At 49.5% G+C, this 20,947-nt stretch overlaps 1 protein-coding gene across 1 annotated transcript; it reads left to right on the top strand.

The window, feature by feature from the left end:
* The first annotated feature begins 1,828 nt into the window (after nucleotides 1-1,828).
* Nucleotides 1,829-20,412, top strand: psmd8 (proteasome 26S subunit, non-ATPase 8). The gene is made up of 7 exons (XM_087984079.1): nucleotides 1,829-1,979; nucleotides 3,786-3,858; nucleotides 6,480-6,582; nucleotides 8,324-8,489; nucleotides 11,084-11,184; nucleotides 15,532-15,643; nucleotides 19,736-20,412. Exons 1-7 carry the CDS (start codon nucleotides 1,869-1,871, stop codon nucleotides 19,871-19,873), a joined length of 804 nt encoding a protein of 267 aa, XP_087840205.1. The 5' UTR covers nucleotides 1,829-1,868; the 3' UTR covers nucleotides 19,874-20,412.
* Nucleotides 20,413-20,947: the final 535 nt, after the last annotated feature.

Below are 20,947 nucleotides of genomic sequence, written 5' to 3'. Positions count from 1 at the left end.
AGGGTGAGAGGGGAAAGATATAAAAGAGACCTAAGGGGCAACTTTTTCACACAGAGGGCGGTACATGTATGGAATGAGCTGCCAGAGGAAGTGGTGGAGGCTGGTACAATTGCAACATTTAAGAGGCATTTGGGTGGGTATATGAATAGGAAGGGTTTGGAGGGATATGGGCCGGGTGCTGGCAGGTGGGACTGGATTGGGTTGGGATATCTGGTCGGCATGGACGGGTCAGACGGAAGGGTGTGTTTCTGAAAGTGCTATTTGACTCTGTTCGTGATCCTGAGTAATTTATCGTGCTTTCCTGTCCGAGTGCTGTCTGCCTTCAGCTGAAGGGGTGCATCAGGGTGAATGGGTAGCTGCTGTTCCATAAGTTGGGATCTGTGATGAAGGGCTGATGCCCGAAATGTTGACTCTCCTGCTGCTCGGATGCTGCCTGACCTGCTGTGCTTTTCCAGCGCCACACTCTTCAACTCTGACTCTCCAGCATCTGCAGTCCTCACTTTCTCCTGAGACCTGCGATTGTCAACGTTTGAAATTCACTGCTAAAGTGAGCTGTGGAAGCTCGGTCTTTGTGTACATTCAAGGTCAGAAACTGATAGATTTCTGTTTAGTATCCAATGGGAGGTGAAATGAGGTCCCAAGGGAACAGCCTGAGTGAAGGGACAACCTTTTAGAACTGAAGTGAGGAGGAACTTTGTTGGCCATTGAGTAACGAATCTGTGGAACTCAGGGTATGGAGGCCAAGTCATTGAGTGTATTGAAGATCCGACCACGGCAGATGGTGGAATTTGAATTCAACTAAGAAAAGAACTGGAATAATCAATTTAAGAATCATGCAACCATTGTTGGAAAACCCATCTGGTCCACGAATGCCCTTCACGGATGGAAATTTGCCATCCTCACCTGGTCTGGCCTAAGTGTGACTCTCAGTGGCATAGCAAGCTGTTCAGTTGTACTGGTGGAATCACCCCTCACCCCCAACCTGCATTGACCGTCCCCCAGTCCCACACCACCCTCCTCTTTATCTCTGAACACCTCTCTCACATTCCTGATGAAGGGCTTATGCCTGAAAATATCGATTCTCCTGCTCATTGGATGCTGCCCGACCTGCTGTGCTTTTCGAGCACCACACTCTTCGACCTCTGACTCTCCAGCAACTGTAGTCCTCACTTTCTCTGACTCTAAGAAATGAAGCTGAACAGCTTATCTGGCATCAACGTAGACACTGGAAAAGACAACAGCAGAAACAGCCCTGTCGACCCTGTAGGATCTGACTATACCTGTGGGCCCTGGGTGCCTGAGCCTGGTTGGGAATCTCCCTGGAGGTTTGCTTAGAACCCTGCACCGCCTCACCCAGTCGAACAACTTTGATGTAAAGTTAAAAATCACACAACACCAGATTATAGTGGAACAGGTTGAATTGGAAGCAAATTCACATCTTATACATAAGCAATTCAACAAAACCGATAAGCTGGAAAGTTTTTTTTAAATTTTGTTTTTGAAAGTTACATTTGATATGTTTGTTCCGGAGAGAGTGGGGACATTATTGGGAGGAGTGTGTGTGGGGGGGCATTCCTGGGTGGGTGGGACATTCCTGGGAAGGTGTGTGGGGGGGGGGGCATTCCTGGGTGGGTGTGTGTGTGTGTGTGGGGGCATTACTGGGAAGGGTGTTGGGGGGGAACCTTCCTGGGAGGGTGTGTGTGTGTGGGCCCCACCAGTTCCATGTCCGACCCTTTTAAGAGCGGGAGCCCTTCCCAAGATGGCGGCGTCCGTAGCCGGCCGGCGCGCTGACGTCACGTCCGGTGAGGCGGTGTCGTGAAGCGGGCGGTTGCCCTGGGAGATTGCCGTCAGTGAGTTGCGGAGTCACCATGGCCGGGCCCCTGGAGCAGGCGGTCTCCATGTTGGAGCAGCTCCGCAGCGAATGGAGCCGCAAGAACCCGAACCTCCGCAAGTGCGAGGAGCTGCTCGGCAAACTGAAGGTGGGGGAGGGGCGGGGGGACACACCAGCCCCGGGGGGAGAGACCCCCCCCCCCCCCACCCCCGGGGGGAGAGACCCCCCCTCCACCCCCGGGGGGAGAGAGAGACCCCCCACCCCCGGGGGGAGAGAGAGAGACCCCCCCCACCCCCGGGGGGAGAGAGAGAGAGAGACCCCCCACCCCCGGGGGGAGAGACCCCCCCTCCACCCCCGGGGGGAGAGAGAGACCCCCCACCCCCGGGGGGAGAGAGAGAGAGAGACCCCCCACCCCCGGGGGGAGAGAGAGACCCCCCACCCCCGGGGAGAGAGAGAGAGAGACCCCCCACCCCCGGGGGGAGAGAGAGACCCCCCCACCCCCGGGGGGAGAGAGAGAGACCCCCCCACCCCCAGGGGGAGAGAGAGAGAGACCCCCCACCCCCGGGGGGAGAGAGAGAGAGACCCCCCACCCCCGGGGGGAGAGAGAGAGACCCCCCCCACCCCCGGGGGGAGAGAGAGAGAGACCCCCCCCACCCCCGGGGGGAGAGAGAGACCCCCCCACCCCCGGGGGGAGAGAGAGAGAGACCCCCCACCCCCGGGGGGAGAGAGAGAGAGACCCCCCACCCCCGGGGGGAGAGAGAGAGACCCCCCCACCCCCGGGGGGAGAGAGAGAGACCCCCCACCCCCGGGGGGAGAGAGAGAGACCCCCCCCACCCCCGGGGGGAGAGAGAGAGACCCCCCCACCCCCGGGGGGAGAGAGAGAGACCCCCCCACCCCCGGGGGGAGAGAGAGAGACCCCCCCACCCCCGGGGGGAGAGAGAGAGACCCCCCCACCCCCGGGGGGAGAGAGAGAGACCCCCCCACCCCCGGGGGGAGAGAGAGAGACCCCCCCCACCCCCGGGGGGAGAGAGAGAGACCCCCCCCACCCCCGGGGGGAGAGAGAGAGACCCCCCCACCCCCGGGGGGAGAGAGAGAGACCCCCCCACCCCCGGGGAGAGAGAGACCCCCACCCCCGGGGGGACAGACAGACCCCGGGAAACTGAAGGCTGGGGCGGGGGCAAAAGAGAGAGAGACGTACACAGAGACCCCAAGGGGTGGGGAAGTTGAACAGAGGTTCACTGGGGGTGGGGACAGAGAGACTCGGGTGGTGGGGGGGGAGAGACTGCAGGGGGTGGGGATGGGGACAGAGACCCTGGGGGGGGGGGCGACAGAGAGACTGCAGGGGGTGGGGATGGGGACAGAGACCCTGGGGGGGGGGGTGACAGAGAGACTGCAGGGGGTGGGGATGGGAGAGGCTGACCCTGGGGGGGGGGGGGTGACAGAGAGACTGCAGGGGGTGGGGATGGGAGAGGCTGACCCTGGGTCTGTGGGTAGATAAATAGACTATGGGGTGGGGGTGGAAGAGAGCCCCTGGGGGTGTGGGTGGGACAGGGATTGACCCTGCAGGGGGTGGGGAGAGGGGGGAGGGAGCCTGGGGATGGGTGAGGGGGGAGGGAGAGACCCTGAGGGTGAGAGGTGGTTGGTGGAAAAAGACAAGAGAATCATGAAAGAGGGATCCCAGTGCAGTTGGGGAGGGGCTGGATTGACAAGAGGGACATGAGTGGGGGAACTTCAAATCCTACACCCACCCACTCCCTTCTTCCCAATCCTGATGTGATCCCTTTGCCCCAGTTTGTCTCTGAGCTGCTGGGTATTGCACTATCCTCACGCTGGTTATGGTAGGTTGTAGTTGGCAGTAACGAGTGGTTTGGTCATGATGCCAATGTTCCCTTCCCCCAATCACATGCTCTTTCCAGCTCTGTTCACCCCTACTCTGACACACTTCTCATTTTAGGTGGCTCTGCTGGAACTGAACTTCCTACCCACATCAGGCTCCAAGCTAACCAAGCGCCAACTCATTCTAGCCCGTGAGTATCATTGACCTGGAACAGTGACCCCTACAGAGCTAAATTTCCAAAAAATGTACAATGAAACCAAGTGCTGGAGAAACTCACTGTGTCAGACAATATCTGTGATGTGCAAAACAGTTCGTGTCCAATATGACTCCTCTTACAAATGAAAGATATTTTTGCTTTTGTGCTGAACTGCTCAATTCACCCTGATACATGATGGTTTTCTTCCTTTCAGTTTGTGTAAATTAGCTTAGATTCCCTACAGTATGAAAACAGGCCCTTCGGCCCAACAAGTCCACATCGACCCTCCGAAGTGTGATCCACCCAGACCCATTCCCCTGACTAATGCACCTCACACTATGGGAAATTTAGCATGGCCAATTCACCTGACCTGCACATCTTTAGATTGTGGGAGGAAACCAACGCAGACACGGGAAGAATATGCAAACTCCACACACACAGTCGCCTGAGGCTGGAATCAAACCCAGGTCCCTGATGCTGTGAGGCAGCAATGCTAACCACTGAGCCACCGTGCCACGTAGAAAAGACTTTTTTGCAATTTTGAGCAAACAGTTTTCCTTTCTTTCCTTTTTGGTGACGTGTAATTAGTTTGCTTTTTCCTGTAGTTTAAAAACAGCTGCGCAGCGTTTACATTTGAGCTAGTGTGCAGAGTTGAGAAAGCACTGGGCTAATGTGCGTTTTATAACGTCTCTCCTAGTTTTTGTTTTGGGGAGGGTCGAGAATCTTACTGACTTTGTTTCTGAACAAACCCATCCCTCCCTCTTTCCTCAGACTGTATTGTTTAGTCTTTTCACTGTTGCTATGGGGTCAAATGGTTACCAACAACTTGTCTACATCCTCCAAAGCATTGATAACTTTTTGACAATAAGGTGTTCAAAGTTGCTCTGTCTTAAATGTCTGACCCAAGTGAGTGGCCTTGGTGTTTGACCCAAACATTTTGCCTAACATGATCGGGTAACCGTAATTGTGACTTGTAGAACTGCAGAGTGCGTCACGTTAGAGATTTTGTTTGGAGGACAAAGGCCTGAAATCCAATCACTACAATTTGGAATTGCCCTGGGAGTGACAAAGAGATGTCACGCGATGAGTAATCCAGACGCCTAGGCTGATGTTCTGAGGAATGGCGATGAGTCGGTCCACTCCAGTGTTGTTAAGAAAGAGCTCCGTGACTCTGACGGGTCATTTCAATCCCAGAGCCTGCAGGAGTGGCTGTGTCGCAGTGAACTGTTACGATCTGCGATCTACAAGTTCAACGGCCACTTTGACAGCTCCTGTTGTAGGACAAAGTCAGGACTGCAGATGCAGGAGATCGGAATCAAAACGTGTGATGCGGGAAAAGCACAGCCGGTCAGGCAACATCCGAGGAGCAGGAGAGTCAATGTTTCGAGAATAAGCCCATCCTCAGGGACGTGGGGAGGAAGAGAACTTCTTCGAGGTGGGCACCCTTGGGAAGAGGCTTTGCAGTAAGGTTATAAACAACCAGGAGAATCTTCCTGAAGGGCTTATGCTCGAAACGTCGACTCTTCTCCTCAGGTGCTGCCTGACCGCCTGTGCTTTTCCAGCACCACAGCTCCTGTTAAGGGCAGATTGAGGTGTAGGGTGTACTGGTGATGTTTAGTTGAGAGATGATCGGTTGGTTTAATGGCTACCTCGGGAGTTAAACTAGATTTTTAATTGTCTTAACATTTCTTCAGTAACACTTTATTTACCTGCAGCAGAACCCTCCAAGATTTTAAAGGAGATTTTTGGAGGGTTCCAAGCATTAGTAAATTAGCACAAAGTTCCTTTGGAGTCTGCAACAATGGGGATTCTGCAGGGATCCCATTGTGCAGCTGCGAAACCACTGTCTAGGCCATCGGAAAATCTGGGCTGTGGTTTCGAATCTCACAGTATCAGGTGGTGACATTTAAATTCACTGAATAAAAAATATGGAATTGAAAACCGTTATGGGCAGTTATGAAAGAAGCCCATCTGGTTCACTCCTGCCTTTCAGGAGATAAAATCTCACCAGCATGAGTTCAGATCCACAGCAGCACTGTTGACTCTTAACTGCCTTCTGAAATAGTCGTGGGGAGAACGTGCAAACTCCACATAGACAGTCGCCCAAGGCTGGAATTGAAACTGGGTCATGGTACTGTGAGGCAGCAGTGCTAACCACTGAGCCACCGTAACGCCCATTGTGTCCTGATGAATGCCAGACCAAAAACAAAGTCTGAATAGCACTCTTTTTAATTGAATATTCAAGTTCTTCTAGTTAATAGGAAGGTTTAAAACAGGATTTCCCCAGAATGTGGGTTGTAGTTAGACTGGCATGTGTAATGTCACCATGGTGCATCATCAATGCACCGTAATACAATATTCCTTAACTTTCTCGGATTAGTTTTGTATTTTTGAACATTCTCTATTTAGCTGTACACTGTAAATGCACCTGTAAATGAGTCAACCTGTGAATGTTTTTATCGTGCTGCCATGTAGTGTGGATCTGGGTATATGGTGTGACTATCGGGGGGGGGGGCTGAGCAGACGAGCAGTGCTTCTGCGGTTCTCGCTTCTCTGTGACTCCCTTGGTTATGAAACAGAACTTGTGTCCGAGTTATTATTTTTTTCTTTTAAAGGGGACGTTTTGGAGATTGGAGCTCAATGGAGCATCCTGAAGAAGGATATCCCGTCGTTTGAACGTTACATGGCACAGCTCAAGTGTTATTACTTCGACTACAAGTAGGTGACGTTGAACGGCACTGCGTCTGAATGGGTTACACTGTGGGGCCCGGGTTGTGAAGACCAGATTTGGATTGACTTGAATGTAGAGGATGAAACGGTGGTCTAGTTGAGCTGTTAATGATGATGCAGAGCGTGACTCAGGTTGGTGGAGAGGAGATATTTACCAGATTTATCCCTGGATTGGACTGATTAGATTAGATTAGATTCCCTACAGTGTGGCTATTCGGCCCAACCAGTCCACACCGACCCTCTGAAGAGTAACCCATCCAGACCCAATTCCCTCTGACTAATGCACCTAACACTATGGGCAATTTAGCATGGCCAATTCACCTGACCTGCACATCTTTGGACTGTGGGAGGAAACCGGAGCACCCGGAGGAAACCCACGCAGACACGGGGAGAATGTGCAAACTCCACACAGAGGCAGGAATTGAACCCGGATCCTGTCGCTGTGAGGCAGCAATGCTAACCACTGAGCCACCGTGCCGCCCAAGGGTTTGTGTCGGGTATGAGGTCTAGTTAGTGTTCTTGTATCAATCCCACCTTATTAATTACCCCTTACACCCCTATGGTGTCCATCACATCTGATCTCTCAAACTCCAAAACACTGAAGGGAACAAGTACAGACAATGCTGGGGCAGTGGAGGAGGGGGAGCAAGCATTGGGAGTGTGAGGGGATGGGGAGTATGGTAGCTGCACTGCAGTTCTGTCAGTTCTGAAGTGGGCATGTCGGTGATTGCCAATGATCTGCTCACCTGACCAATCCGTTTCTATCCTTCTGTAATCTCAGGCCTGCTTCCTCATTGTTTAACACCCAGCCAAACTTCACACCATCCACAAACCTGCTTATTGTCCCCGCTATGTTTCCTTCTACACCATTTTTATATGTATCACAAACAGTAAGGGACCCAGCACTGATCCCTGTGGTGCGCCAATGTGCTCCAGCCTCTCAAACAGCCTTTCAGCCTCACCTCCTGACTCCTACCACTAAACCAATTTCAGGTCTAACTTGCTGCGTTACCCTGGATTCCACATACCTTTGCCGCCTTTACCAGTCTCCCGTGTGGGACTTGCTGAAATCACAACTGCCGGACCCTCATCTACACAGCTGTTCACGTCCTTGACCAATTCAATCAGATTTGTTGGGTATGACCTCTGACACAGCCGTGCTGAGTATCCCTGATCAAACCTGGCCTCTCCGCATGGAGAGTAATCCTCTCCTCTAGAATTTTCACCAGTAGCTCCCCTGCCGCCGACAAGACTCGCCGATCTGTAATTCTCTACCGCCCTTCTATAAAAGCTGAGTTCCGCTGTTTAGCAATGTAATTATGGTCCCCAGCAGCTGTAAAGGCCGTTTGGATCATTGGGGAGAAAGTGAGGGCTGCAGATGCTGGAGATCAGAGCTGAAAATGTGTAGCTGGAAAAGCGCAGCAGGTCAGGCAGCATCCAAGGAACAGGAGAATCGACGTTTCGGGCATAAGCCCGAAGGGCTTCCTGAAGAAGGGCTTATGCCCGAAACGTCGATTCTCCTGTTCCTTGGATGCTGCCTGACCTGCTGCGCTTTTCCAGCAACACATTTTCAGCATTTGGATCCTTGGTCATTTATCCGGTGGGTGCATTACCGGTCCAGAAATGTCGTCGCAATGCCAAGGTAGCCTACAGCAGGTGCTGCGTTCTTGATGCCCACCTGCCTGGGGATTTGATGGAAGTCTTTTTTGGTTTTTTTTTGCCGTTGCAGGGATGAATTGCCGGAGTCAGCCTACAAGCACCAGCTTCTGGGTCTGAACCTGCTCTTCCTTCTGTCTCAGAATCGTGTGGCCGAGTTCCACACGGAGTTGGAGCGACTGCCTGCCAGAGACATCCAGACAAACGTCTACATCAAGCACCCGGTCTCGCTCGAGCAGGTCCGCATGGTCGCGGTGGGGAGGGCAGGGGGGTATGTCAGGCTGAAGCTTCGATGCCTCTTCTGTGAGGACACTCTGACAGGACTGTGGGTGCCCGTGGATGGCCAGCATTTGTTGTCTTTGGTGCAAAGACAAGCAAGCTGCTGGAAGCGAGGCTGAAACCCAGCGTAGCCAGATCCTGATCATCTGAACACCTCTCAGGGCCTGGCCAGGTCAGGTCCAAGGCAGAGTGCTTGACCAAAGAGCAAAGCAATTCTGAAAGCTGAAGCACGTGAAGTCGTTCAGTTATAGAGATGTACACCACAGAAACACTCCAACTTGGCCATGCTGACCAGATGTTTGGCACGGTGACTCAAAGTTGTTAGCACGCCTGCCTCACGGTGCCAGGTTTCAATTCCAGCCTTCGGTAACGGTCTGTGTGGAGTTTGAGGCCGTTCAGCCCGTTGAGCCGCCTCTGCTGTTCAATCGGGTTTCAGTTGACCTGAATGCTGCCTTCCCACACTGTCTCCATACCCCAGAAACGTATTGTTGCAAACCCACCAGTTAACACATGGCAGGCAGTAGGAAGCGAATGGAAACGTGCCTTTTTGTAGATTGAAGCTTGCAGAGGCTGAGTCTCCTCTGTGTAAACACAGAGGGGGAAGTCACTGTAACCTTCAGCTGCTGCTTTGGCAATCACTTCAGAATGACAGTGTCGGCATCTTAAATAATGACAGAGATGGCTGAGGGTAGCTGGTGGGAAATATCAGATGCTGGATGGCACGGTCCTAGATAATGTATTTTTTTCAAATACAGAGCAAGCTTGATTATCCAGCAAGGCTGCAAGGTCCCGATGCTTGGCTAAACTGTTATCCGGCATTCGGTTATCAGGAATTAGATTAACCGAACAAAATACTCCCTGTCAATATCCTTTGGATAATCAAGGTTCCTCAGTAGTTCTTTGTGTTAATGTTTTCAGGATGTAAATGTCTATTGGTTTGTGTTTGAATCATTGGTTTGGTTTGTACCTAATGGATCATTACATTTTAGGAGACAAAATATTTGTACTTCCTCTGCGTTCCCGTTGACTTAGGTTCCCGTGACTGATAGATGGGTGGGTGAGGGACGGAGGATCATATGAAGAAAGATCAGATTTGCTGTACCTGTGTCCAGCAGAGTTGAGGTGATTTGGCAGAAACATGAGACCTTTGGCAGTGCGAATGCTGAGAGGATGTTCCCCCTTGTGGGAGAGGTTAGAACTAGGGGCCATAATTCAGAATCTAGCGAGGTCTTCTATTTTAAAATAGAGAGGAGTTTGTATTTGAAGATTTGGAATCTGTACAACTGTCTTTCCAGAGAGCATATTGTTAAATATTTTCAAGGGGGGGGGTAGATTTTAACCTGACTTGAGTGAGGGTAGGGACAGAGTTTATCATGAGTAGGCAGGGACATTGAGGCCACTATTGCACCAAGCAGCAACCTTATTGGGTAAAGGCGCAGACTTGACACAACCAGTGAAGCGATGGGGTCGGACCAGTAGGTGATCCAGAGATGTATCTTTTGCTCCCCCAAGTAGTCCACCCACCAATAAAGTTTGCGAACCACTGCCCTCAATGACGTTATGCATGTTATTTGCTGCTGGTGTTCAGACCCTAATCCAGAATCTCGTCGAAACTCAGTGAAATCCTCAGACGTGGCAGAAGAGCTTTACCAAGATGTTGTTGGGTATGGAAGGTTTGAGTTCTAACGAATGGCTGGATAGCTTCAGTGAAGTGTAGGAGGTTGAGAGGTGATCTTTTAGAGCTTTATGAAGATCCTGAGGGGTATACACAGGGTTAACAGTGTCTTTTCCCCCATGGTGCAGGATTTCAATGCTGGGGGGGGTTATATTTTTACGGTGAGTGGAGGAAGATTTAACAAAGACATTGTGTGGGGAGGGGGGGGCAACTTTTTTTTTCAGAGGGTGTTTTGCATGTGGAATGACCTTCCTGAAGAAGTGGTGGCTGTGGGTACAGTTACAATGTTTAGAAGACCTTTGGATAAGTACATAAATAGGAAAAGTTGGATGGATATGGGCCAGGAGCAGGGCAGGTGACGACAAGGTTGAGAGGTGACTTCATTGAGACATATAATCAGAGCATTAGATAGGGTGAACAGGGAGAGCCTTTTTCCTCAGATGGTGATGGCAAGTACGAGGGGGCATAGCTTTAAATTGAGGGGTTGATAGATATAGGACAGATGTCAGAGGTAGGCTCTTTACTCAGAGTAGTAGAGGCATGGAATGCCTGGCTTGCAACAGTAGTAGACTTGCCAACTTTAAGGGCACTTATATGGTCATTGGATAGACATGGATGAGAATGGAATAGTATAGGTTAGGTGGGCTTCAGATTGGTTCCACAGGTTAGCGCAACATCGAGGGCTGAAGGGCCTGTACTATGCTGTAATGTTCGGTTAGTTGCTTAGTTTGAGAGAGCGTTCAGCATGGACTGGTTGGACCCAAGGTGCTGTATGACCCTGTGCCAAAAGGCTTGATGCTTTGAAGTGGCTGCTTCAGTAAAAAGTTGCCCCCCGCAACCCCGAGAGAGTGTGTAATGTTCCTGCCTGTTTTATTCCAGTATCTAATGGAGGGCAGCTACAACAAGGTCTTCCTGGCAAAGGGGAACATTCCTGCTGAGAGCTACACCTTCTTCATTGACATCCTGCTTGATACCATTCGGTGAGTTCCAACCCACGTCACCTTGGGGGAGAGCACTGTTTCGTTTGGTGCATTCCTCATGGTCCGAAAGTCAAGACCGTATAACCAGAAAGTAATGATTTGATTTGATTTATTACTGTCACGTGTACTGAGGTGCAGTGAAAGGTGCTGTCTGTCCTGCTTTGCAGACAGGCCGTACTATACAAGTGCATCAGAGTAGCAGCACGCAGCCCCTGCTGAGATACATTAACATTAAGGAGATCCATTTAAAAGTCTGATAACAGCAGGGAAGCTGCTCTTGAATCTGTTCATATGTGTATACAAACTTTTGTATCTTCTGCCTGACGGAAGGGGTTGGAAGAGAGTCTGACCGGAATGGGAGGGGTCTTTGATGATGTTGGCTGCCTTCCTGAGGCAGGAGGCAGTGTAGATGGAGTCAGTGGGTGGGAGGCTGGTTCACTGGCGTTGTGATTGCAATGCTGCTGGAATCATGAGGTAGCAGTGCCGGGGGGTGGTGAGGCTGTCGTGGTTATGTCACAGAGCAAAAGTGAGGCCTGCAGATGCTGGAGGTCAGAGTCAAGAAAGTGGCGCTGGCAAAGCACAGCAAGTCGGGCAGCATCCGAGGAGCAGAAGAATCGACGTTTCGGGCAAAAGCCCTTCATCATGGTTATGTCACTGAGCTAATAATCTAAAGGCCTGGGCTGAGAATCTATGGATGTGAGTAAAAACCCTACCATGGCTGCTGGTAATTGAGCTTAACTCCAGATTTTAATTGTAATTTAATAATTTTAATTACGGTATCATGCCTTAAGAGCATAAGAACTGGGAGTAGGAGGCAGCCGTTCTGCCCTTCGAACCTGCTGCTCGACTTGATACGATCATCTGCTCACACCCATAGCCCTTCAACTCGTTGCTAATTACATATCTGTCGATCTCCTCCAATTTACTCAATGTCCCAGCATCTACCACCGTGAATTTCACAGAGTTGTGACACTGCAATTCATTTCTACTGCTGTCTGTTAAATCTGTCACCCCTTATCCTAAATCTACAACCTCTCGTTCTGGATTGCCCCGGGAGGAGGAGCATCCTCTGTCTATTTTGTCAATCCCCAGTAGCATCTAGTATACCTCAATTAGGTCTCCTCGCATTCTTGTAAATTCCAGAGAGTGTAGGTCTCAACAGCTCAATCTCTCATCATAAAGCCAAACCCCTTGTCTCTGGAATGAATCTAATGAACCTCCTCTGAATCACCCTTTTATTGCAACTGCATCCCTTCTCAATGGGACCAAAACTGTACGCAGTACTCCAGGTGAGGCCTCACTAATACCTTGTACAGTTGCAGCAAGACCTGTCCTGGTATGCTTTCCAAGTGGTTTTCCAATATTTAGCCAGACAACAGACCCGTTCTGTGTATGATGAGGGTTCCTCCTTGGAGTAGAGACAGTTTAAAGGTTTCCTCACTGGTTTTTCAGCAGAGTTTTCTAGGAATGGCATTGTTAATCTTGGGTTTTAAATCAACAAAAGATCGAGAAGGGTGATGACGAAAATTATTTTGTGCCCGGAGTTGTCAGGAGCACTCTGCTCACGGAAGTGATCGGAGCTGGTTCTGTCAATAATTATTAAACGCGAGTCAGGCTCAAAGGTGAGGTTCTGAGCAAAGGATGTGACGTGGGATTAAGAGTGACTCCTCTTTCAAAGAGACAGCAGGTTAAATGATCCTGCTGTGCTGTAGCTGCCAGTGACTCTAACTGGAAATGCTGAGAACCTTTTTGATTTCTGTCGGCCAGATTGAAGGTTAGTGAAGATAGGTGCTTCATAAAGGCACCTTACCATAATTCCTTGCAAAATGCTGTCCCGTGCACTGCTTGAACCCGTCATGAATGGGAAGATTGGGACCTAAAGGCAGTCTCTGTTCTCACGGTCTGTCGTGTCCCTTCCACCTTGTAGCACCTTTCGGTTCAGTGTTTTACTCTGACTGTCTCTATCCACACTTGCATTTGCTTTAAGGATAACTGAGTCGAGAGTCTGGCATCTTGGATGCTGCCTGACCGTCTGTGCTTTTCCAGCACCACTCTTTCGACTCTGATCTATGGGCAGCACGGTGGCTCAGTGATTAGCACTGCTGCCTCACAGCGCCAGGCCCCTGGGTTCAGTTCCAGCCTCGGGCGACTGTCTGTGTGGAGTTCTCCCCGTGTCTGTGTGGGTTTTCTCCGGGTGCTCCGGTTTCCTCCCATGACCCAAAAATGTCCATGTCAGGGTGGATTGGCCGTGTTAAATTACCCAGAGTGTCAGGTGCATTAGTCAGGGGTAAATATAGGGGAAGAGAATGGTTGAGATTCACTGCACACATACAGCTGGACAAATTCCAAGCTGTAAAGCACATACGAACGGTAGCGAAGGTCCTGGGGAGCCAAGGTGTCAGTGCCACCTTGTTTGATTATTTTTAAGAGCTGCGGAGGGAATTTTCACACAGTGCCCATGTGCACATGAAAACATACAACCGGTCTGGGAGAAGGAGTAGGTCACTCGGCCTGCTCTGTATCAGTAAGATGCTGGCTGTTCTGTGTGAATCCGCAGTAACCACAAGGGTGGTTTGAGGCGCAATCTTTTCTTCCCTCATTGTCAGGTCCCGAAGGATTGCACAGCACTTCGGGGCCCGCCTGCATTGGTCAGCGATTCCCACGGCCGTCCTATCTGCACTTCCTTGCGGATCCATGCCCTGATTTCCCTGTAGACAACGAGGATTAGGTGTCCTCCTATTCCCTAATAACCTCTTAGCCACCCCCCTCGCTTATCAAGAATCGACCTACAATCATTCAAGAGAGTCTGCTTCCTCTGTCTACTGAATTCCCCAATGCCTGCTCACCCCCTGAGACAGAAACATCTGACTTAACCAGGCGGCCTCTTTGTCTTTACAGTGATCTTTAGTTTTAGCTTCTCCCACAGGAGAAAACATCTTTTCCACATCCACCTTGTCAAGAGATCCCTTAAGGTTTCAGTGAAGTTGTCTCTTGCTTTTCCAGACATTAGGAAATACAATCCTTGCCTGTTCAACTTGCCTCTTAAGATGGCTCACTCGTTCCAGCTATCAGTCTGGTAAACCACCTCTGAACTGTTTGCAATGAATTTACATCCTTAAACAAGGTGACCCAGTTATATGGTCTCTCCGTGTCCAGTATGCTGAAATATAACCTCCTACTTTGGTGTGTAATTTCTAATTGCAATAAATTCTAATCTATTGGCTTTCCTAATTACTCGCTGGACTGTGTGCTAACCTTCTGTAATTCATACAGTAGGACACCCAGGTCCCTCTATCTAAAGTGCTTGCCATCACTCACCATTTAAATAATATGCTTCCTTTTTATTCTTCCTGCGAAAACAGACAATTTTGCATTCACTCCACTAACTCCATTTAGTGTCATTCAAACAGCACAGAAACAGACCCTTCAGTCCAACTCATCCATACTGACCAGATGTCCTAAATTAATCTAGTCCCATTTGCCAGCATTTGGCCCATATCCCTCTAAACCTTTTCTATTCATATACCCATCCAGATGCCTTTTAACTGTTGTAATTGTACCAGCCTCCTCCACTTCCTCTGGCAGCTCATTCCATACACGCACCACTCTCTGTGTGAAAAAACTGCCCCTCAGGTCCCTTTTATATCTTTTCTCTTTCACCTTAAATCTGTGCCCTCTAGTTCTGGACTCCCCCACTGTGAGGAAAAGACCTTGGCTATTCACCCTATCCATGCCCCTCATGATTTTATAAACCTTTTTATAAGGTCACCCCTCAGCCTGTGACGCTCCAGGGAAAACAGCCCCAGCCTATTCAGCCTCTCCCTATAGATGAGACTCTCCAACATCCTTGTAAATCTTTTCTGAACCCTTTTTCAAGTTTCACAACATCTTTCCAATAGCAGGGAGACCAGAATTGAACCAGTATTTCAAAAGTGGCCTAACCAACGTCATGTACAGCCGCAACCGATCTCCCAACTCCGATACTCAATGCATTGACCAATAAAGGAAAGCATACCAAACACCGCCTTCACTATCCCATCTACCTGTGACTCCACTTTCAAGGAACTGTGAGCCTGCACTCCAAGGTCTCTTTGCTCAACAACACTCCCCAGGACCTTACCATTAAGTGTATAAGTCCTGCCCTGACTTGCCTTTCCAAAATGCAGCACCTCTCATCTATCTAAATCGAACTCCATTTGTTGGATCTTTGCCCACTCACAACCTATCGGTGTTGGAGCCTCGCGTCCCCTTCACAAGGTGCCTCCTTGCCTATCTCTGTGCCGTGGTATCGGAGTTCCATGTTCTTGTTTCTTCTGTCCACCTTAATGAACTTTAATTTCATCTCAGGGATGAAATTGCCGGCTGCATTGAGAAGGCTTATGAGAATATATTATTCAATGAAGCTTCAAGGACACTGTTTTTCACTACACCCAAGAAGATGACGGAGTACGCCAAGAAGGTTGGTATCTGTTGTTCTCCTTCACTGCTACAGAGCTGCACTGCAGGCCGTGGGTGACAAATGCAACATTGAGTGGCTGGTTCCAATGTCGAGGGTTCCCCCCGTGCATATTGCAAAGATTATTAGTTCGTAAGAGAGGGATATATTCCTGAGCCAATCAGTATTTGTACTGGAACTGAACAGAGCGCTGATTGAATGTCACAATGGCTCAACCCCGGCCAAAGAAAACTGGTCTGAGATGAATTGCAGCCCGAAAGGGTGACTACAGCCAGATGGAGAGCTTTGTTAACTGGGAAATGGTTGAGCTGGTGCTCGTGTGTTAATGTGCAGGGACAAGCAGACTAGGTGGTATATGAGAGGGTGAGGAAGGAAGATAAATTAGACTAGGATATGGAAAGTGAGGAAAGAAGGATTGGCCTTTACAGTTGGTTTCATTTAACTCCCTGTCTGTTTATTGAACAGTTCCTGAAATGTGCATCTGTCGCATTGATACTGTGTTCTTTTTACAAAGTACTGGACCCATCCCCATTTAATATATCACCGAGACATCCATGTGCACAGGTAGTGGACACTGCAACAGGCAGCTGAGGTGGAATGGTTTAATCTTGATAGTAAAGATTGATGTCATCCTGTTGGTGTAAAGCAGGAGCACTCCTATAGAATAGGGCAGCACTGCTGCCTCACAGTGCCAGGAACCTGGGTTTGACTCCAGCCTCAGGCGACTGTCTGTGTGGAGTTTGCACGTTCTCCCCGTGTCTGCGTGGGTTTCCTCCGGGTGCTCCGGTTTCCTCCCACAGTCCAAAGGTGTGCAGGTCAGGGTGAATTGGCCATGCTAGATTACCCATATTGTTAGGTGCATTAGTCAGGGATACAACACGGGGCATGGGTCTGGGTGGATTGCTCTTCGGAGGGTCGGTGTGGACTTGTTGGGCCGAATAGCCTGTTTCCACACTGTAGGGAATATAATCTAATCTAAGTATTGGGACTGTTTCCCTGGTAGGGGGAAGGGTTGTGTGGGGAACAGCTATGTTTTGGATAGGGATGGGAATTGGACTGGGTGGGATATTAAAGAGCTTGAGAGCACAGTTAGACCACAAGACTATTAAGCATGGGAGGTGAGCAAAGGGGTGCTACTGGATAGGATGTGAAAGGACCTGGAGTGTGGGACAAGTGAGGGGAGGAGTGGGTGCTGGATTCTTTTTCCCCAAGAACTGGTGTCTTTTTTATTCAGAAAAAAGTGTCTCCATTAAACTGCTAACCACCTGTCTTCCCTTCCTGGTTCCTTGTTGGCTAGTATTGTTAGTAATACTTCAGCTCTGATCCTTGAGTATTCATGATGTCATCATGCTTCCTTTTCTTAAAAAAAAAATTGGCCCCTCTGAAATAACTCCGCAAAGGCCGGTATCCCATCAGCGAGTCGCCCTTTATTTACCCATGCATGTAACTTGGCACTGGTCCAGCTAGCTCAGAGCCAGCTCTGAGTGAACAGAACCTCTGACACTCCTGTTTATTTTATTAACCAGCACAAGTTACAAGTGAACATTAACCTGTACAGCTGTATACAAGAGACAGCAATTTACAGAAGAAAGGGGTTGCAAAGCCAGACCCCAAACTCCACTGTTCAACCAGTTTTCAGGGAAATGAGGATCTTCCTGTTTTTTTATTTTGGAACCTCGGTTCTTTTTGTTCTCTTTTTCTTTACCCCCACACTCCCGTCTAACTGCGGTAGTGCTTATTATTTTTTCCCCAGCACCCATGTTGTGTGTGTGCAGGTGTGAGACACAGTGACAGACACAAGGTGCACGAATCTTTATTCGGTTTCCACCACCAGGAAGAAAGGAAACACCCGAGTGGCCAGTGACTAGCAGTGCCCTTCTCAAAAGGCAGTGCCGCATGATCGAACAGTGAAGGGGAGGGCAGGGATTAAATCAGAATAGAGTCGGAGAGGGATCCTCCTGTTTATCTCTGTAGCCAGGGCTCCCTGATTGGACCAGGGTAACAGCACCAATCGGGCGACTCCTGTTCTATTCTGACCTCTGTGATCACTACACCCTTTGTCCTTGCACACTGTTGCCATCCTCTCTTTGTCAAAGCCCATGAGCGTGTCATCACCTCCCACATCTGCGCACCTTTCCTGGAAGACATGTGTTTGAATCTCTCCAGTCAGGTGTCCCATAGTGAAATCGCCCTGTTTGAAATTACAAATGACATGGCATGTGATTGAGAGCTTAACCCTGGTTGCAATCAATCTGTGTGAGCCTTGTCACCTCATAGAGTCATAGAGATGTACAGCACGGAAACAGACCCTTCGGTCCAACCCGTCCATGCCTACCAGATATCCCAACCCAATCCAGTCCCACCTGCCAGCACCCGGCCCATATCCCTCCAAACCCTTCCTATTCATATACCCATCCAAATGCCTCTTAAATGTTGTAATTGTACCAGCCTCCACCACTTCCTCTGGCAACTCATTCCATACACGTACCACCCTCTGCGCGAAAAAATTGCCCCTTAGGTCTCTTTTATATTTTTCCCTCTCACCCTAAACCTATGTCCTCTAGTTCTGGACTCCCCGACCCCAGGGAAAAGACTTTGCCTATTTACCCTATCTATGCCCCTCATAGTTTTGTAAACCTTGGTTGGCCATCCACTTCTGGTGCATCTCACTGTCATGCAGTTAAATGGGGTGGTGATCCCAATGGGTTCATTCTTATCTATCTAATGATATGAGGGCATTGTTTCTGTTCCCAGCACCCTCCCCGCCACATTACCTTTGGGCCACCCAAGGATTCTTGTCCTCCTGTAACTTGTCTCTTGCAGGCATCTTTCTAAAATATTGTTTAGTTTTCACTTGTGTTTTGTGAACACTGGCTCAATGTCCCCACCCACTGGCTCTATGCCTCCACATACGTGACTCAAGCTTCCTATCCAACGCTCCGCACTGGTTGTACTGAGGAAATTCTTATCACCTAAATATTAGGAAGACCCACGTCATTGTCTCCTGGCCCCTCTACAATCTGCATTCCCTGTCTCCTTACTCTGGCCCTTTCCCAGACAGCTGTCTGAGGCAGAACCGATTTGTCTGTGTCAGTTTGACTCTGAAGTAAGCTTTCAATAGCACCATCACCCAGATGCTATGTTTCTAACTGTCTAGCCCTGCCACAGCTGATCTACCGAAGGCCTAGGGCATGCCTTTCTCACCTCTAGGCTTGACTGTTCCAGCTCTCCTCTGACCACCCTCTCCCAGTCTGTCTGTGAAGGTACAGGTTGAGCTGATCTTTCCCCAGTCCTTACCTCTCCACCCGCTCCACCCCTCATTTGCCCATCACCCCTTTTGCTCACTGAGCTTCTTCTCTTTAAGCAGCTACTCCATTTTAATGTTCCTGTCCTTCAAATCCATGCCTGTCCTTGTGTTCCTCCTCCTTTCCCCTCACTCCACCCCCCCCCACTCTAATATTCTCCAGCTCCTTGATGTCTGAGGTCTGTCTTTGTCTCCTAAGCATCCCCGGTTTCAGTGGTTTCACTTCCATCTATTTTGCCCTGAACTTCTTGCATTCCCTCCTTTCAAGGTGTTTTGGTGCAGCACTCCAAAAGCTAGTGTGCTTCCAAATAAACCTGTTGGACTAGAACCTGGTGGTGTGTGATTTTTAACTTTGTACACACCAGCGTCTCCAAATCATGACTTCCTGTAACCTACCACTGGCTTGACTTTGGCTTTCTGCTTTAACATTGCCGAATCTACCTTGCCCAGTTTTGTTTCAGACTGCTCCCAGAGCTGTGAGGAGTTTTGGACAGGCGTTCACAAGCCTGTGGAGCAGGGTCTGTGCAAAGAAATAGTTCAGGTTGTCAATCAGAATGTTTTATTAACTTAAAAGGGCTAGACCAACGTAAGCTGCTGTTGGAACGAGACTGTGGATATGTAAAGGGTAAGGTCTGCTATGATCTCCCCATTAGAAGCTGAAATGGTCTTAGCTCCTCCAAGCAATTTGGATCCAGTGAGTCATCTCTGCAATCGGTGATCTTGTACGCTATGCAGAACGATGTCAGCCCTCTTACTCATTGTGGCTGTTTGTGTGTCTCTTTCTCCCTCAGCGTGGCTGGCTCCTGGGTCCTGACAACTATTACTCATTTATCAGTCAGCAACAGAAACCAGAGGAGGTGACAATCCCATCCACGGAACTGGCCAAGCAAGTCATCGAATACGCCAGGCATCTCGAAATGATTGTCTGATGGAGAGGAGGGACTGTTTACGGGCTGTGGGGTGGGTGGGAAAGCTGGTTAGGGGGGTGGCGGAAGGGAGGGTGGTGTTTTTTTTTTCTCTCTGTTTGGGATTGGGAGGAATATCTGGTTCACAATGTTGAAGAACGTCCTCGGATCTGCTCTGTCCTGAGCCGAGATACTGCTGGGGAGGTTCCGGCAGTGGAAAACGTTACTGAGCTGCACGGACCATGCCAAGAACTGATCCTGAGTTGGGTCACCAAGTATCCAGTCTGTACATGGTGTTTTTTTTATATCTGTACCGTTAGGATATGATGGTCATGTGGGACTTTTTAAAAAAATCTTTTGGTCTTCAACCTGCAAATGAATTCCGCTTTCTCTGAGGTTTTACTGCCACCCTTAGGCATCGATGTCAGTGTTTTATTTTTAAACTCGTTCAGTTCTCCCCCAGGCCGAATATAGCGAGTTACAGTTACTGCTGAGTTTTATCTGTGTATGATCAGAGGGGCATCACCTACTGTCCAAATTAAACCCAAACTATTATTGCACAATTCTTGTGTGGATGCATGCTTGATTTGTTGGGAACGTTATGTTGCAAACATTAAATATCCGGGAGGGAAAGCACCAGTGCTAACAACGTACCCGTTGGACTGGAAAGTGGGATTGACACCACAATTGGATTGGGTTTGGAGGGAGTTGGGTCAGGAGCAAGCAGGCGGGGCTAGTTTACTTTGGGATTATGTTCGGCACTGGACAGAAGGGTCTGTTTCCGTGCTGCATGACTCTTGAGGGGCGTAGATAAAGTGAATAGCAAGGGGAGTTCAAAACAACAGGCCATCTTTTTAAGGTGAGGGGAGAGAGGTTTTAAAAGCACATTTTGAGACCGAAAGGTTTGTTTAGTGCTGTCTGTTAAACGCCTGTTTAAAATGAAGCATCGTTAAGTTTCTAACTTCCTCCAGAGTATTGGCTGATTCCTGGGATGAAAGGGCTTGCTGTTGGTGGGGTGATTGAGCCGAGTGGAGTTTAGGAGAATGAGTGAAGATCTGATTGAAACGTAAGATTCCAAGGGGGTTTGACAGACCGGAT

Source organism: Chiloscyllium plagiosum, unplaced genomic scaffold (genome assembly GCF_037043375.1).
Source record: "Chiloscyllium plagiosum isolate Xiang-an unplaced genomic scaffold, Cpla_swu_hap1 HiC_scaffold_47, whole genome shotgun sequence".
Classification (NCBI taxonomy): domain Eukaryota; kingdom Metazoa; phylum Chordata; class Chondrichthyes; order Orectolobiformes; family Hemiscylliidae; genus Chiloscyllium; species Chiloscyllium plagiosum.
The sequence above is the reverse complement of the archived record's forward strand: the minus strand, read 5'-3'. Positions and strand labels throughout refer to the sequence as shown.

What these genes read in the sequence shown, in the direction of transcription:
- psmd8 (XM_087984079.1), top strand. Translation starts at nt 1,869, where the DNA reads ATGGCCGGGCCCCTGGAGCAGGCGGTCTCCATGTTGGAGCAGCTCCGC. An exon ending in AGCTGCTCGGCAAACTGAAG is followed by an intron (nt 1,980 to 3,785) that starts GTGGGGGAGGGG and finishes TTCTCATTTTAG; the next exon opens with GTGGCTCTGCTGGAACTGAA. An exon ending in ACCCGGTCTCGCTCGAGCAG is followed by an intron (nt 8,490 to 11,083) that starts GTCCGCATGGTC and finishes GTTTTATTCCAG; the next exon opens with TATCTAATGGAGGGCAGCTA.